General features: G+C 41.5%; 1 protein-coding gene across 2 annotated transcripts in view; it reads right to left on the reverse strand.

Moving 5' to 3' along the window:
• gigyf1a (GRB10 interacting GYF protein 1a) overlaps positions 1-17,008 on the reverse strand; it is a 34,725-nt gene extending 17,717 nt beyond the window's left edge. For both annotated transcript variants that reach the window (XM_076288579.1, XM_076288578.1), the window contains exons 1-10: positions 16,813-17,008; positions 6,120-6,936; positions 5,586-5,649; positions 4,898-5,027; positions 2,371-2,466; positions 2,033-2,147; positions 1,758-1,866; positions 1,068-1,312; positions 615-832; positions 62-197 (exon numbers count right to left, since the gene is read on the reverse strand). In XM_076288579.1, coding sequence (XP_076144694.1) covers positions 62-197; positions 615-832; positions 1,068-1,312; positions 1,758-1,866; positions 2,033-2,147; positions 2,371-2,466; positions 4,898-5,027; positions 5,586-5,649; positions 6,120-6,177 — 1,171 coding nt within the window. In that variant the 5' untranslated portion in view covers positions 6,178-6,936; positions 16,813-17,008. The remainder of the gene's footprint in view (positions 1-61; positions 198-614; positions 833-1,067; positions 1,313-1,757; positions 1,867-2,032; positions 2,148-2,370; positions 2,467-4,897; positions 5,028-5,585; positions 5,650-6,119; positions 6,937-16,812) is intronic.
• Between the last annotated feature and the right edge of the window lie 276 nt (positions 17,009-17,284).

Raw genomic sequence — 17,284 nt, forward strand, 5'->3', positions numbered from 1 at the left:
CCCATTTTCATCAACATGACCCCCTTCCCTCCCTCCCACTCCGTTGACCTTTGACCTTTACCTTTGTCCAGTCTCTCCCCTTCGCTGCTGCTGTTCCTCTCCTCCTCTCTGGCGGTGGCCATGACCTCGTCATCCTCGTCCTCCAGGCCCTGGAACTCAAACTCCTGCTCCTCATGAATGGGGTCTTTAGAGCCCTTCTGTGAGAGAGAGAGATAGAGAGAGAGAGAGGGGGGGGGTGGGTGGTACAATTACATTTAGTAATTTAAGCGACCTACTTATGTCAATTACATTACAAGGGTCATTGTCCACGCAGCAACTCAGGATTAAGTGCCTTGCTCGAGGGCACAACAGTGGAAGCCGGGAATTTAACCCATGACTGTTTCAGGCTACTGCATGCTAGCCTAGCTCCTTAACCACTACGCTGCCACCATCATGGCCCCTCTCCTTATCACACACACACACACACACACACACACACACACACACACACACACACACACACACACACACACACACACACACACACACACACACACACACACACACACACACACACACACACACACACACACACACACACACACACACACACACACACACACACGTGAGCTCACCTTCAAGGGCATGAAGGCGCCGGAGGAGTCGAAGGTGCCCATTTCGCCATCCTCTTCGTCGGTGCACCACTCGGGCAGGTTGTCGCGGTCATCGTCCAGGCCCTCGCTGCCCGCCCTCCGACGCCCACCCTCGCCAGCCTCCGGGAAATTAAAGTCGTATTTCCTGCGCCGGGCATCGCCAGGGTGCTCCCGCCAGCCCGCCGAACGAGGACCGCCATCTGAGGGAGGGAGAGAGAGAGAGAGGGAGAGGGAGAGAGAGAGAGAGAGGGAGGGAGGGAGGGAGGGAGAGAGGGAGAGAGAGCGAACGTGAGCAAGGGAGGGAGGAGGGGAGAGAACGAGGAAGATGGGGGAATTTTAGATAAGTTAGACTGGTGAAGGAAGGAATGACTGAGTGTCTGAATGAGTGTAAATATGTGTGTGTGTGTGTTAATGTGTGTGTGTGTGTGTGTGTACCGTCTCGGCGCGAGCCAGCCAATCTCCAGCTGCCTCCGGGCTCGGCTCCGGCCCCTTCCTCATCCTCCTGCTCCTCGCGGAGTGTGCGCCAGTTGTCGCTGTCCGAGCGCGTAAAGTCCTTCCGCCCACCGGCGGTCGCTACGGCAACGGCAACACCACTGGCGACGCTGCTGCCGCTGGGCGCCTCCTCGTAACACACACGCACTCCGTCGCGGCGCAGCGGCTTTTCAAAGCGACGCTCACCCCTGAGGGAGATTCAACTTTTTTTTTACTTACTATCCTTTTCAAAAATGCAAAGAAACAACTACACAACCTTCAATTAATCAATCAATCAATATGTATATAATATAATACATTGACTTTAGATTAGATTAGATTAGATTCAACTTTCTTGTCATTTAGCAGAGTACAGGTACAGAGCCAATGAAATGCAGTCGACATCCAACCAGGAGTGCAAAGAAGCATTAAATACCAAGTGCAGGTAGCGTATGGTTGTGTACACAATAGAGATTAATAACGTCACAGTCTCTCACGGAAAAAAAAGAAAGAAAGAAAGAAAGGAAGAAAGAAAGAAAGAAAAAGATCAAGAAAGAAAAAGAAAGAAAGACAGAGAAAGAAAGCAAGAGAAAGAAGGAAAGGATAAGAGCAAGAAAGAAAGAACAGACAGAAGGAGAGAAAGGAAAGGCCCACCTGTCATCCCAGCTTTGGCTGCGATGGATTTCTCTTCCACAGCGCCCAAAGCCAACCTCTCCATCCTCAATACTTCTTTGGTAGAATCCACTGTCTCCTCTTCCTCGTCCTGTACAGAGAGAGAGAGAGAGAAAAAGAGAGAGAGAGAGAGACCCTTGTAAATAAACACCGATAGTAATAGAAATATATTCCACATGTTGACACACACCACACACACACACACACACACACACACACACACACACACACACACACACACACACACACACACACACCTCTGCCTCCTCGCGTGCTGCCTCGGCCTCGAGCCACACCGGCAGGAATGGCCCCGCTTCCTTTTCCCATGAGCCTCAGGACAGCAACGCTGTTCACCGACATGGAGAAGTTCCTCTGCAGCATAGTTCAACACTTAAAATCACATTTGACTGATAAACACATATACACTCATAACACAAACACACAGGTAAATGCTAATAGAATGCAGGGTGGTAAATAATTATTCTAACAAAACGAATAAACACATGGCATGCATGTGTTTAAATCTGTGTGTGTCTATGTGTGCGCTAAAATCTGTGTGTGTGTGTGTGTGTGTGTGTATATATAAATATCTCACCTGCTCCTCCTCAGTCAGAGGCACTAAAGCCAGAGGCTGCAGAGGCTCCTCCTGCAGAATAGCAGCAAACTCCTTATCCTGCATGTCCTCAGGAACCTGAACACACACAATATTTACATTACAAGTGTGTGTGTGTCCGTGCGTGTGTCCGTGCGTGTGTCTGATGTACCGTATTTTCCGGACTATAAGACGTTTCCGGAGTATAAGTCGCATTAGTCAAAAAATGCGTCATGAACAGGAAAAAACATATATAAGTCGCACTGGACTATAAGTCGCATTTATTTAGAAATGTATTTCACAAAATCCAAAAACAGAGACTATGTAACTGGACTATTGAGGCCAAAAAGATTAATGTTAATGAAGATGAAGGAGTGAAGGCAGCCAAGAAGAAGGCCGGATAGACCTAAAGCAAAAGATTCACTGAAAGAAAATGCCATGTGGTACACCAAAATTTAGCTAAAATGTGGAGAATACAATGCAATCAAGCATTTTGGGCGATGTGGAGTCACAAGCTGGCAGCAGATTAAATGCTCACGAGAGAGAAAAAAAAAAAAGACGTGACCGAAGCAAGCCAGGCGTAGACCTATAGGCCCGAAGATAAAACTGTAAAGCCATTTACAAACGATTCACTGAACAAAAATGCTGATATGGTACATGAAAATGTAGCTAAAAATGTGGAGAATGCAATGCAATCAAGCATTTTTAGCGATGTGGAGTGACAAGCCGGCAGCAGATTAAATGCCCACGAGAGAAAAAGATGCGTTTTAAAAAGACTGCACAGACCGGTTTTAATAGGACGTGCAGACCAAAGCTGCAGCAAGCAGGTGATATTTAGAAATTTATTTCACAAAATCCAAGACCAAGAACAAACAGATATAACTGGACACATAGAGGCCAAAAATATTGAGAATTCTATAGGGAATGTTAATGAAGACGAAGGAGTGAATAGTGGCAAGAGGCAAGCCAAAGGCTGCTGACGAGTGCCCGCGCTAATTGTGAAGCAATTTACAAAAGATTCAATGGACAAAAATGCTTATGTGGTACATGAAAATTTAGCTAAAAATGTGGAGAATGCAATGCAATCAAGCATTTTGGACGATATATTGGCACAAGCTGGCAGCAGAACAATTACTCGGCTGGCCACCTCCGAGAGAGCGAGAGAAAAAAATATGCGCATTTAAAACCAGGGCCTAAATTTCAGCGCAGGAACCCCATGCAGAGACACACACACGTGCGCATGGACCACTTTGCGGGTGCCTCTCTCTCCCTCTCTCATCGCTGAAGTCAAATTATAGCCTAGGAGGTGCTTCTACATCAACCGTGATCGACAGGAAAACAAACGTTTAGCGATCAGAACCGATCAGGAATTTTGTAAACACAGAAGCGACAGCCTATAACGCGAGAGAACATGGATGTGTTCTCCATTTGAGGAACGTTATAACCGATTGCGGACAGATACAGACACGAAGTGCATAGTAGGCCTACTTTCACTGTCTAGTGTGCGTATTCAGTACGTGAAAGATAATTAGTAGCAAAACAGCGATCAAATATTAGCCTCATGGCAGTGAGTTTTGTTTTCAAATATTTTCATGCATGTCTAGATAACGGGTGAGGAATGTTTAGGCGACAGACTATCGTAAATCTTCAAATTATCGCTGGGGTCTTTTTATTTAGGCTGCGCAAAGCACAGCACCTTTATTTGGGGCATGGCTTACTGTTTGATTATATTGCTAAATATCGGGATTGATGACCACTGAAATCTATGGGGTATTTGATGGTTCACCATTAAGTTTCATGTATGTGGGGTAGGGTGTTGGGATCTCCATCCGCTTATTGCAAGATAAGGCATCCGCTTTCATTTATTCATGGAACGTGTGTTGTGCTGAAATGGAAACCTTATTCAGCCTAAATTTAGTTCTTTTTTTAATTATGCATGATTTACTTTTTTTATAAAATTCGTAGGCTGATGCCTGACAGCAACAATTGTGTTTAAATGTAGGTTACTGCTTCAGCCTCTGGCAAGCTCAGAAGGGGGCGGCATGCAACTGGTAGCTTGAGAGCAACGTGTTGGAGACTCATGGCAACAATATTAAACCAACCAACAATATAAAATATTAAGAAGAGCTCTGAGTTAAATTGAAACAAAATTATTACTGGCCTTTATTTGTCCGAATCTGAGGCCCAAACAGAATCCAGGTCATAATTTGAGGATTTAGGTATGCACGTGTGTTTCAGGCATAGCGCAACCACTAATCTCTGACTGAAAGTGCACAGAACTTGTGCATTTGAGAGCGCTCTCTCGCGGCTAGACAGTAATGTTTCATGTAGGGTTCATGTCAGTTAATATGAATTAACATTTAAAAACATGTTCAATTATATATTTTTTTCATATATAAGTCGCACCTGACTATAAGTCGCAGGGCCAGCCAAACTATGAAAAAAAGTGTGACTTATAGTCCGGAAAATATGGTATATTATGTGTGTCCGTGTACCTATATGAGTGGGTGCGTGTGTGTCTCTTTCTCACCTTGTTGTCTTTGATATAAAGTGCTAGCATCTCCTCGCGGCCGTACCGATAGTCGGCCAGTTTGTACTTTGGCATGGCGGGGGAGGGTGGGGGGGAAGTCACACTGCCCCCGCTGGATAGTGCACGGAGCCTGGACGAGAAAGGGACAGAGAGAGAGACAGATTTATTGGATCATTCCTTAACCCATGACATCATGACATGGCCCATACAAAGCCAAACACCATACAAACATTCATAAATACATTCACACATAAAAATCCCACAGAGACAAGGAGAGAAAGGAGAGAGAGAGAAAGAGAGAGAGAGAGAGAGAGAGAGAGAGAGAGAGAGAGATAGAAAGAACATTTATGTTCTGCCTTTCCTTTCCATAACTGTCTGTCACTCAAACTGGACATACATGACATGAGGAGAGAATATGAGCCCTTTAAAGAATAAGAGAGAGATAGAGAGAGATAGATAGAGAGAGATAGAGAGAGATAGAGATAGAGATAGATAGAGATAGATAGAGATAGAGAGATAGATAGATAGATAGATAGATAGATAGATAGATAGATAGATAGAGAGATAGAAAGCAGACGAAAAGGGAAAGGAGAGGTTGTGTGAAAGTGAATATAGCAAGACAATGCCTAAAAGAGGAAATGAGGAGGAAAATGAAGTGTGTGTGTGTGTGTGTGTGTGTGTGACGCACCATTCTGGGCCGAAATTGAGAGTCTCAGCAGTCATATTCCTCTTGTCCTCCAAGAGCTGAAAGTCTGCCAGGCAACAAAAGCACATGTGACACATGGCAAAATAGAATGCACAAAACACAATAATAGACAAAACACATCATAGAAACACACATTTGATAGTACTGTATTGCCTTTCATGCACCAACTCATACACATATGAAAATACAAATGTAATTTAAATCAGCTGAGTGCGTGCACGCACACAGACACAGCAATGCAGTCACATGATCTTTAATAATTTAATCCCTTAAATAAACACAAACATTTTTTCCAGGGATTTTAAGCTCATTGACGTTACCACGTGCTAAACAAAGCCATACATACACTATGAAAGCCACACACACACTAGAAATGTGAGTCTGAGTAAAGGGGATATACCGGTGTACTGCAGGGGATAAAATACAAGGGGCTGCTTTTCCAGGCATGCATTGATGATGGAGTGCTCTCACACACACACACACACACACACACACATCCAGCCTGTGTGTACTCACCCTGTCCTGTTGAGCGGAGCAGGTGGGTTCGGTGTGGATCCGAGAGTCCTGTTTGCATCCAGTGATTGTGTGTGTGTGTGTGTGTGTGTGTGCGTTTGTTACTCTTTGTGTGCGTGTGTGTGTGTTTGAGCGGCTGCAAACCTGTCTGTTATCAGCTTGTGTAACAGAGAGAAAGAGAGAGAGAACTCCCAGGATAAGGTAGAGAGTGGGGATAGCTGCCTCAATTAGGAAAGGGATGGGGTGGGAGAAGGGTCAAAAAACACAACTCAAACAAAAGGCAATTTTAAAAAAAGAAAATCAAACCAAAGGGAAAAAAAACACTGGGCACTTCAGCCAATAACTCTCCCAGGAAGAGAGACAAAAAAGAAAACAGCAAAAATTGCAAGAATGAATAAAACTTGCAGAAATCTCTAAACGAGTGCGATTCCTTTCGGGCAAAAGAAGACCACGGTCCCAGAGGGCTGTAAACTGGGCTGCCAGTGTCAGCAGAGGTATACTATGAGAGAGACACTCCAAGAGAAACAGGTACAATCCAGCCGTGAGAGTGTTTTAAGGGTGTGTAGGGATATACAGGGAGGGGAAGGGTCAGGGAGGGGGGGGGAGCGGACCAGATGAGGTCGCAGCTGCCTGCAGCCGATGTGACGCCACACGACGCAACGCAACGCCACGCGACACAACACCTCCTCTCTCGTTCTCTATCGATCTCGCCCCCCGTTCTCAAGCCGCTTCCTCGCTCCGGCCAAAACGCCCGTCCGCTGTGGTCCTCTGTGGTGACCGCTCCCTGATTCCTTTACGTCTGAATCTTCTCGCCCAGCACCTGGGAAGACAGGAAGGAGAGGACATGTTAGTCTAAGCAGTCACTCCCATGGAGGTATTATATACTGTAATTTAATTTCCCGACTATTATACACTGATTTTGCAAAATGTCTTCAGCTATGAGGTTAATATAAGGGGAGGGGCTACACATGAGAATGCATTTTTCTTCATTCTTCTTTATGATTAAAGCTTGATCACATTCTGAATCGGTGGGCTACTGGGCACTGTGAAACACTAAAGTGTTTCTCAGTTGCTTTGGTGCATTTTTGAGATCAGAATTAAAATTCTCAAAACTCAAACACCATATCATCTTATCACTTGTGCCCATCATTAAAGCAGTTTCTCCCCATCTTGAACAAATCACAATGCTTTAGTACATCCATGCAACTGATTTTGTACAAAATGTCTGCTGTTTATTTTTATTTTCAATTGCTAATGAGTCATTCCGTGTCAAATCAGACAAAATCCAGGAAAATGGTTGCAGTACCGACTCGATTTTCCTCAAAGTTTGTCTGCACAATGTTTAGGTTCCATGACTAAAACCTGTAGAATATTTTTGTTGATGTATGATTGTTTACACTCTCTAAAAGGCCTTATCTTGGAGGCCATGTTTGGACATTCATATCTTAAAAAGTATTATTCCTAGCCTGACCAAACTTTATAGAATGGAAGACAAACATGTTCTCAGTACGATTCAATCATTAAAAGTTTGTACCACAGACTCATTGGTTTTATAGAAGCCCCAAGTTTCAGAAAACTTTATTGTGACACCTGCCATTAGGGCTGTCACTTTTGTGAACAAATCCTGTTAGATTCTTGAGACATAATTGTTCATTGAATTGATTGTAAAATCGATTTTTCATGTCTAAAGACATTTACATTTTCAATGCCAAATATAGGCCAATCTACGAACAACTAACAGGCATTAGGACGAATGTAAAGGGGGCGCTTGAAGAGGCACAAGCCAGCAATATTTCTGATGATTTCTTGGCGTGAAGTTTCGTGCACAATGACAAACAGGAGTGCAACATTCTCAAAAAACAATAAGCAGAGTGGACTGCCATAACATCAATGAAAAACATTACTGCAGGCTTCAACGTGGCTGCGTTTACAATTAGAAATGTCAAACAAATTTCGCCTACGTAGAACTCACGAATGCACAGTTTGCATATCGCTTTGTCCTTCTCCATAGTTTGATATACCCAAACCCCGAAGTGCTTCCATATCGAACTCCTCAAGTTATTAGGGCCCATCACTCGTCTTTCACATGTCGCACAGGTTGATCGCGTTGTCCTCAATTTTTTGGCAAAACACCAGCAGCACAGCAGCCGATTGAAACAGCTGTTTCTGGTGCGTAAAACTGGTGGGAATTTTCTTTTTAGCTTTCGCAATGCTTACTGCAGTTCGTAATTCTTCGTTATTTTTCTGCTTGTTTGTGAGTTTTGTTAGATCTAGATTTTTTTATTTGTTTAATTCGTTTAAAATTAATAGTGTACATATTTGGTTAAAATCGATTCCCTATTTTAGTTTTCGAAACTTGTGTTGGTTGGTCCAATCGATTGTGCAATCGATTTTCAAACGTAAAGTGACAGCCCTATCAGTATTTTCTCTAGAAATATAATCCTTTGTTAATGTTGTCCCAAAATGTGAAGGCCATGACAATAAGAAGGATAAAACAAGGCGTGTTTGTATTTTTGTGTCACTTTCATGCAACTTGTGTGTTTTGGGAACATACTGTAACACCATTATAAAAGGAGCAAAATGCTATGCTGTGTTTCACCTGAGGGGGCGCTAAAATCTATTGTTTATTTTAAATGTTTATTTTGGTATTCCCAAAACACCTGTAACTACATGCATCTATTCTGTCAATGGGACTTGGTACAATATTGGTACTTTACACATTAAAAATCCATATACTAAACTATTTCCACATAGATTTTTATGGTCCTGCTAGCTACCCCACATACCATTTCAGTTGCCTGAAAATGACACAAAAATACAAACACCCCTTGTTTTATCCTTTTTATTGTCATGGTCATTTGATGTGGAGACTTCAAATTGTTGGAAAATATGAGGAGACTAGAGAAAATATTTGTCAAGATATTAATACCCAAACATGGCACTTGTTTTTCAAGCTGTAAAAATGAAAGAATGTCAAGGTCTGAAAAAGATATGAAGACAGAAGATTTGCACAGAAATATTTCACAGGCCTTGGTTTTAGGACTCATTGATGATATAGACACGGTTTGAACAAAATCTGAGACAGTGCAGCAACAACCTTATCTGATTTGACACGGAATGACTAATGTCATGTTGGTCAAAATGGACTATACTGGTCTGGCTCCCTGCTGAATAGTCCTACTCCATAAAACACAGTACAGTGGTGCATTTACAACGCTGTAAAAGCCTTTGTTTTCTTTATACTGTCACAATGTCTGTCAACAGAACAAAGAATTAAACATTTTTGCAATCAACCCCCGCCACACACAATAATGTGTAACTTTGTAGTTTTGAAATAGAAAATAGTGCTGCCTTGCACATTGTTCATTAGAAAATAATGTACTTACAGAGTAAACTGCCATACTGACAACAAGACAGACATGTGATAAAATATTTGCTTACTTAACGTCTCAATACTTTACTCTGAACATTAGCCTGTTATGTTGTATAGCTTAGTGTCGGTCATTGGTTTTTGTCTCGTCTGTCTGTGAATATGGAAAGGACGGAAAGAATATGGTTCTATCTGACATTTTTTTTCCCAAGATTGAGTTGTTGACATATTCTTATTCTGTGACACCTTAAGAAGGTGAGGTGTTTCTTGTAGTTGTATGCATTTTTGGACATTATATCTAAAGAGGTTTGTTCCGCTTATCGGTATAACTCTATGGAATTCTTAAGACTTTGAAGCTCAATATCTCAAAACTACTCAGAATGTAAATAGAACCTTATAATTCTAAGGGGACGAAGTATGTACTTTGTTGGGATTTTCACCTTCTAGCTTAGATATTTCTTTGCAAATTTTCAGCTAGGATTGGGCCGATGAACGACGTCACTGTCCATCGTGATGGTTGACTGACATCACGATAGGAAGCCACTAGGGGTGTAACGGTTCATGTATTCGTATTGAACCGAAACGGTACGGGCGTCACGGTTCGGTGCATGAATTTACACGGAGAATACACGGTCTAAAAATATATAAAACTCGTGTGCGGATTAATTAATGTCATGGGCAATTACTGTTAAGTAGCGAGAGTTACGGGAGTTCTTTAGCGACAGCTAATGCTAATCTGTAGCCTCGCCTTAGCTCTGATTGGCGCCTATGTTTTTTTTTTGTCAGGTCGTCGGTCGAGTCCGTCAGTCATTAGCAGCACTAACGTTAGACCCACAAGAGTTAGAGGATCCGCTGGTCTCTTTAAGAGCGCAAGTTTGAAAACTTCAGTTACAGTAACGTTAGTACAGGCGAAAGAGTGGTGGATAAGATGAAACTGTTTGTCGGCGTTGTTCAGCAGTTGTTGGGTATGTGAGTGGAAAAAATGCTACTCGAAGCCATCACCCAGATGATGTAGGCTACCAATCACTGAAACGAGGGGAAAAAACTTCCCCTGCGCTTCAGCAGCCTTTGGATACACATACAAATAGGGCCAAAACCTATGGCTTAAATTAAATGATTTCGTAATGACAGAAAGCTATGTAAATCGTGTGGTAATTGCCTTTATGTTGGGGTAACTTGTAACTTCTCACATGAGGTTCTGGTAGTGTTAAGTGCATAGACAGTAAAATAAAGTGACAACGCTAACCAGGCTAATAAACAAACCATGCTACGGTGAGTTAACGTCAAAGGGCAAAGTCACGTGACTTCTAGTTGTAGTCTGTTTATGAAATGAAAGGAGCAATTTCATTTTTTTTAAAAAGTCAAAATAGTGTGATATTTTCACAATTAGTAGGCTAGATTATTACTTTACACACAATAAAAAAAATATTGAGGCAAATTGTAGACCCTTCCATATACAACTAAACACAGATGTTGAAGGTCTTGCTTAAGTGGATTTTTAAAAATCATTTTTCTATGTAATTTGCACTTTCAGAAATAAGAGATGCTGTAGGCCTATTTTCAGTTTTAGAGCTGATTGTCTTATTTTGTTTACAAGTTACAGATGGAGTCTGGGTACTTATTGTACTGTTTAGCCTACATCTTACACACTTCAGGCTGTTGCAGATAACTCAGGGAAGATACTGTATGACACTAGGTGGTACAGCCTGAGACATGCACAAAAAAAAATGCTTTCTGCATTTTTGTTTTGCTTTCCCCTCCATTGTACCGAACTCGTACCGAACCGTGATGTCCGAACCGAGGTATGAACCGAACCGTGACTTCTGTGTACCGTTACACCCCTAGAAGCCACCATCAGACACACCACCAGACACACACTAATTCTACAGACCCTGTTTTAGCATAAAACAAACACTTTGCAGGGATTCCCTGGAACTGATATTGAGCATAATACTGATGCATATGCAGGCTACTTTAAAGACCGTCTGCCAGAGAGTGCAAAAATGAAGGACATTAGTCTATGTAACATTTTTTTAAATATCTCACACTAAATTGAACTTCAAATTTAGAAGAAAATAGTCTTAAGAAATTATTAGTATTGTTACGACTAAAGGAAATTGTTGCCGATTGTCAAAAGTTCAAAAGTTTGGGGTCACTTAGAAATGTCCTTGTTTTCATCATTAATGTTTGACTGTTGTAGAAAGAAATGGCTGATCTTTAATGCAATATCTACATTGCCCATTATCAGCAACCATTCATTCATTCAATGTTGCAAAGGCACACACTGTTTACTAATCTGGATATCATTTTAAGGCTAACTGAGGAAACATTGGAGAACCCCCTTTTTCAATTATGTAAGCACATAATGGAATCTGAAAACTGTCCGGCTTAAAAAAACAATGCAACTGACTATGATGGAGTGGAATATATATACACAAGGTGTGTAAAGCCATAACTACCCCCTCCCACTTTTCATACTTTTAAAGGCCTGTAAAACATTTTTCACAATTCCATACTTTTCTAGATCTGTGCAAGCAACGAGCCTGTAAAAACATGAATGGCATTGTTCTCCATCATGTAAAACCAGGTGTGTTGAATCAAATGGAGGCAGGTAGAACGCTAACCCCTCTTTTAAAAACTAAAATGTTGAGAAATGAAAAGCAATTCTGTGGCCTGCCTACTTTGCTTTGCAATTCAAATCAGCTGCAGCTCACAACAAGCGAGTAGTGTGAAAGTCAAAGCACATTGACGTGAAAGCAGCAAAAATAGACCGAACACACACACACACACAACACACACCTTGATCATTAGAAAGATAGTAAAGTAAACCACATGCAAAACCACAGAGGCTGGTAGTGTGTAGGGATGAACGATATTGAGTTGAAATCACAATATTTAAAGACATTTTTGGCAACAACAATACAAATGACGATATGAGAATAATATTTTTCGCCATGGTTTTCTTAGCCACAAGTCACATCATCTTACAGTCTTGAGAGCCATGCAAAAACATATTTTGTGAAACGTGATCCAGACCATTTATTTTCTTCCTCGCCTACAGTTTGAACTCCGCATTCAGTCGTTCTTGTTCTTATTCTACATGTGAGCTGCCCACCTTGCAGTGAGTAGGGCCTATGTAAACAGATCAACTACAAAATTAGTATCGTGATACGTGAGTGACATGACAAATTCAATACAACACGACACATCTCTACAAGAGTGGAATAGGGGTAAGGGTTTTAGTAATTCTCTATTGGGTTGAAAAGTGTAGCAGGGAATTTCAGAGAAGTTAATACTAGGTAGTTAAACGGTAGCCTGTGTCTGCATACGACAAAAATTGTTTGTTGCATTTTTGTGTTGCAAAAAGTGTTTTGGCATTTTTGGACGTTATATCTGAAAAAGTTTGTTCCACTTATCAGTATAACTCTATGGAATTCTAAAATTGTGATTCTCAATACACTACCGGTCAAAGGTTTAGGGTCATTCCACTCCATTATAGACAGAATACAAGCTGAGATCAGTTGCATTGCTTTTTTAATCAGGGCAGCTGTTTTCAGATTACATTATGTGTACATAATTTACATAATTGCAAAAGGGTTGAGATCAGTTGCTGGTTTTCATTCTATAATGGAGTGGAATGGAAATTTCTAAGTGACCCCAACCTTTTGACTGGTAGTGTATCTCAGAACTACTCAGAAAGCAGGTAGAATCTTATAATTCCAAGGGTAGAAGCTCTTAACAATGCCGGTCTCAACTCCGGTGAACTGCCACGAGCAGGGCTACACAAATTAATCGATTTTTAATCAAAATCGCAATTTGAACTAATGAAATTAGCTGATCGCAAAGACTGCAATTAATCATGCAGCTCACAACTCTGTCCCAATGGCTAATATTACCACATCTATGATTTTTATATTCATGTAATCCTCCTTGTGTGACAGACAGTGAAGCTCACCTAAGAGAAGTGGTGCATTGGAATATTTTGGAAGTTTGGAATACCGAACTGAAGCTTATCTTTTAAACATTGCAAATAGATATTTTCCTGCAAATTGTGTAGCCCAAGCCATGATTGAGATATGACTGACCCGAAATGCCACAGGAACATGAAAGTCGGGGGATCAGGGTCCTATAGTGCGTTCTTGTGCTCAAAGTCGGGGAACAAGGTCCTATATTGCACTCTTGTGCTCCAAGTCGGGGAACAAGGGCCTATATTGCGGTCTTGTGCTCCAAGTCGGGAAACAAGGTCCTATATTGCGGTCTAGGGCTCCAAGCTGTGGTTCCCATTTCCCAGAATCATCTTTTGCTAAAGGACACACCAGCATGGATCCTTAGATCATGCACATTCTCCCTCAGAACCGGGAGAACCGGGGCAAATACTAAAAAAAAAAATGCGGGCGATACAAATTTCAGCACCATCCGGTACCTACAGACATTTTGTGTCCGTCAGGCATTATGCATATAATGCATGGCATGCGTGTGAAAGTACTGAAGCACTGGCTCAAGTCAAGAGAAAACAAAATATACTTTATAGACTTACACAACAAAGATCAGCTACTAGTTGGGGGGCGTATTGTAATCAAGTGCCCTTGTCCAACTGTATACTCTCATATCACTTAAAAAGTACTGGACTGATGTACTTTAACTTTTTGTACCAGGGTCATACCGGCCACCGGCATGCATATCCGGCATGCATGTGCATTCCAAATCACAATGCACATCTAGAAATGTGTTTCAAATAATTTGGTTAACATTTGGTGAACAAAAGTCTACTGCAAATATTATTACTTAAATGCAAGTGGTTAGTGAGGTTCCCCCTCCACTAATGTGCTGTAATGTGCTTTCGGTGCCTTGATAAAGCACTATATAAATGCAAGTTGTTATTGTTGTTGTTGGATGCTTTATTCCCCCTACACAAGGACACCCTCAACCCAGTAAAAAGCCTCACTAGCACATCACTGCCAAGTTGTGTGAAACAACAATCAAGTGAAGGTGACAGTCTTAAAGGAAGTTAAAGAACGCTTGGCACACCCTCTCTTCACAAAAACAAACACAGGCACACATTTTTACATTGCTACCGATAACATTCAAGCCTTCAGCTTGTGAACGAAGGGATGGGGGAGGGGGTGGCTTATATTGCACCTACAGATGCTATGGCAACCAGCCATATCTAGGCAACTAACTATAGCACCATAGAAGAAGTAAAGAGGAGCAGCATGAGAGTTATCAGCTGTTTAGCTCGACTGCAGTGGGAGTTAAGGTCACCAGGATAGCTAGCCTACCTTTGAGCAAGTCTCATAAAAGCAAGTGTGAAGCGCATTCACTTAGGCAGCTGAGAGATACCTAATTAGTTGTCTAACACAAGTTGTTTGTTTCACATGAACACCTATATAGACTTTTCACAATCTCAAAATGCTACATTTTTATGAACTAAATTACTGGACCGACAACCGTTGTGACGGTAGATCTGGCACAGCTTCACTCTCAAGGTGCTTAAATGAAGTATAAGGGAAGATGTAGGAAACCCAGCACTTATTACATTACATTTGGCTGACACATTTTTAGCCAAAGCGACTAACATGATGAACAGTTTAAGCTTTTCTGAAAGCACATTAAAGCAATTCTCTCAACAATTCTAGGACAATTTAAAAAAAGGTAGCATACAATAAATGCATCAGTGAGTACTGTTTTTAAACAGTCAAGTGTCAGTTCTAATTTATCTAATCTCATTTATTAACATATTAATCAATCATGTATTAAATTATTTAAATATCTGTAAACATGTACACATACATGTAAACATATATTTACATACACACACACCTGGACCATGTTCCCAACCCTAGCCTTCTTTCCTAACCCTAGGCAATATGTCTAAGGCAATTTCTGACACTAATGCACCTTTTTTATTTTTATATTTTGACAAAAGCAGACAGACACTCATTCACAACGTGTTTGTCATTAGATTTCACAATTTCTGAACAGTAATGTTATGAATAAGTTTTCCAATGGGTGTTGAAATATGGGTGTTGAAATAATTAGCTAAGATCAAAGTTATTGGTGGTAATTTTCAAAAAGAATTGAAGGAGTGACATGTACCCCAATTAGCTTTTATAGATGACTTAAAGATGGTCAAATGGTACACTTCTCTTTCAACCTCAATTCCACAAAAATTAAGTGCAGTACTTTGTACGTAATGTTTACGTACAGGCCATACATTCTTGTACATTCATCCACTACACTGGTCTCCGCCGCTAGTTACAGCTACACGATAACTTCCACCAAACAAAAAATAGTATAGTTATTTTAAAAACTCAGAACAAACATTTTCAGGTCAAAAACAATTATAATGCTGATCTCATTACGCATGTGCACCTGATCAACTGAGATACATGCATGGGTTGTTTTAATCATAGCGAGGTGAATATGGCCATGCTGGATTTGAATGTGAACGTTTGAGTGTAGGAGTAACGCAATCGTAGTTGTAAATAACTGAAATTATACATTTACACGTTTGTTTTTACTGCGTTCATGCATGCATATCGACAATTCATTGCATGAAACATGGCTGGCTAAACGACGCTAATGCTGTTCAAGCAAATCATATCCGTTTGCAATGGTTCATAAACCAGTGAGCAACCTACGATTATAATCCCCATTGCGAATTTGTTTGTGAACATACCTGATGTTACCTGAGATATACACAGCCAAACTACAAGTAATATTGCCGTCTGGAACTAAGGATGAACCGCTGATGTTGGATTCATTTCGGAACGTAGCGTCAGCAACGTGATCGAGTCCAGGGCATTAGCGATAGCACTAACGTTACGTCTCGGTGCAAATGAACACGGATATTGATACAAATCATACAGCTCTACACTGCATGAACCAATAAGCTTTACTCGTTATAAGCTACCATGCTTTATAACTCCGCTACGGCTATCTCAATAATGCAATCGGTCGTTGTGGGCCTCGGTTAAACCACGTTACGTGGGTTCACTTCAACTGCCCATGACAAGAGATATGGCGAAGGGGGGCGGAGTGTCCGCGTGTGTTAACACATTCCCCCTCACCCCCTCCCTCACCACAGGCCGGCCGCCCCTGTTACTTTAACCCGCTGCTTGTGTTGGCCTTGTGAAGACATGACAATATGACACAGCCCGGTAACACAACAAACCCAGGATAGAGTCGGTACCAAAGAAACCGGACCCGCGATTAGTCTGCACACGCGTAACGTTAGCGAGGCCATCCTCGGTTTAAGTGGATAGTCAGTCGCTACGTCCACCATGAAGCAAGCCATTGCCACAGCGTAGGACAGTATTAACTCACCTTATCTGAAGCAACTGTATTTTAGTATCCAATCGTTGTTTACTATCTTCACTTTTGATGTGCGTGCATGGGTATCTGTTCTCCTTCTGATCACGTTTTCCAAAAGAATTGCGCTATCTTCATGGAATCGTGATCAATTGTTAAATTAATGATTTCACCCACTCCAACGGTCGCTGCGTGTTGATGTCTGGCCTGCTTGCTACTCTTGTTGTTTGTGTTTTAGAAAGATGGCCGTCCTCTTAATACCACGTGACTTGAGGAGATTCGGCTGTTTGAGGTTTTGGTAAAGGATGACAGCTCATCAGTGTTTCAGCATTACTTGCAATCACAGCAAGCGTTCATGGGATGTGGACTAGTTTAGTCACAATAGCGAAGTGTGAACTTAACTATCTGTCATATTATGTTAGGCATATGTGTAGGCTAAGCACCCGCAAAGCATCCCGCAACAAATAAACTTTGTTCTACATTGTAC

Source organism: Alosa pseudoharengus, unplaced genomic scaffold (assembly GCF_046254945.1).
Source record: "Alosa pseudoharengus isolate Yale_2024_CS ecotype anadromous, Long Island Sound unplaced genomic scaffold, YU_APseudo_1.1 YU_APseudo_1.1_scf_17, whole genome shotgun sequence".
Lineage (NCBI taxonomy): Eukaryota > Metazoa > Chordata > Actinopteri > Clupeiformes > Clupeidae > Alosa > Alosa pseudoharengus.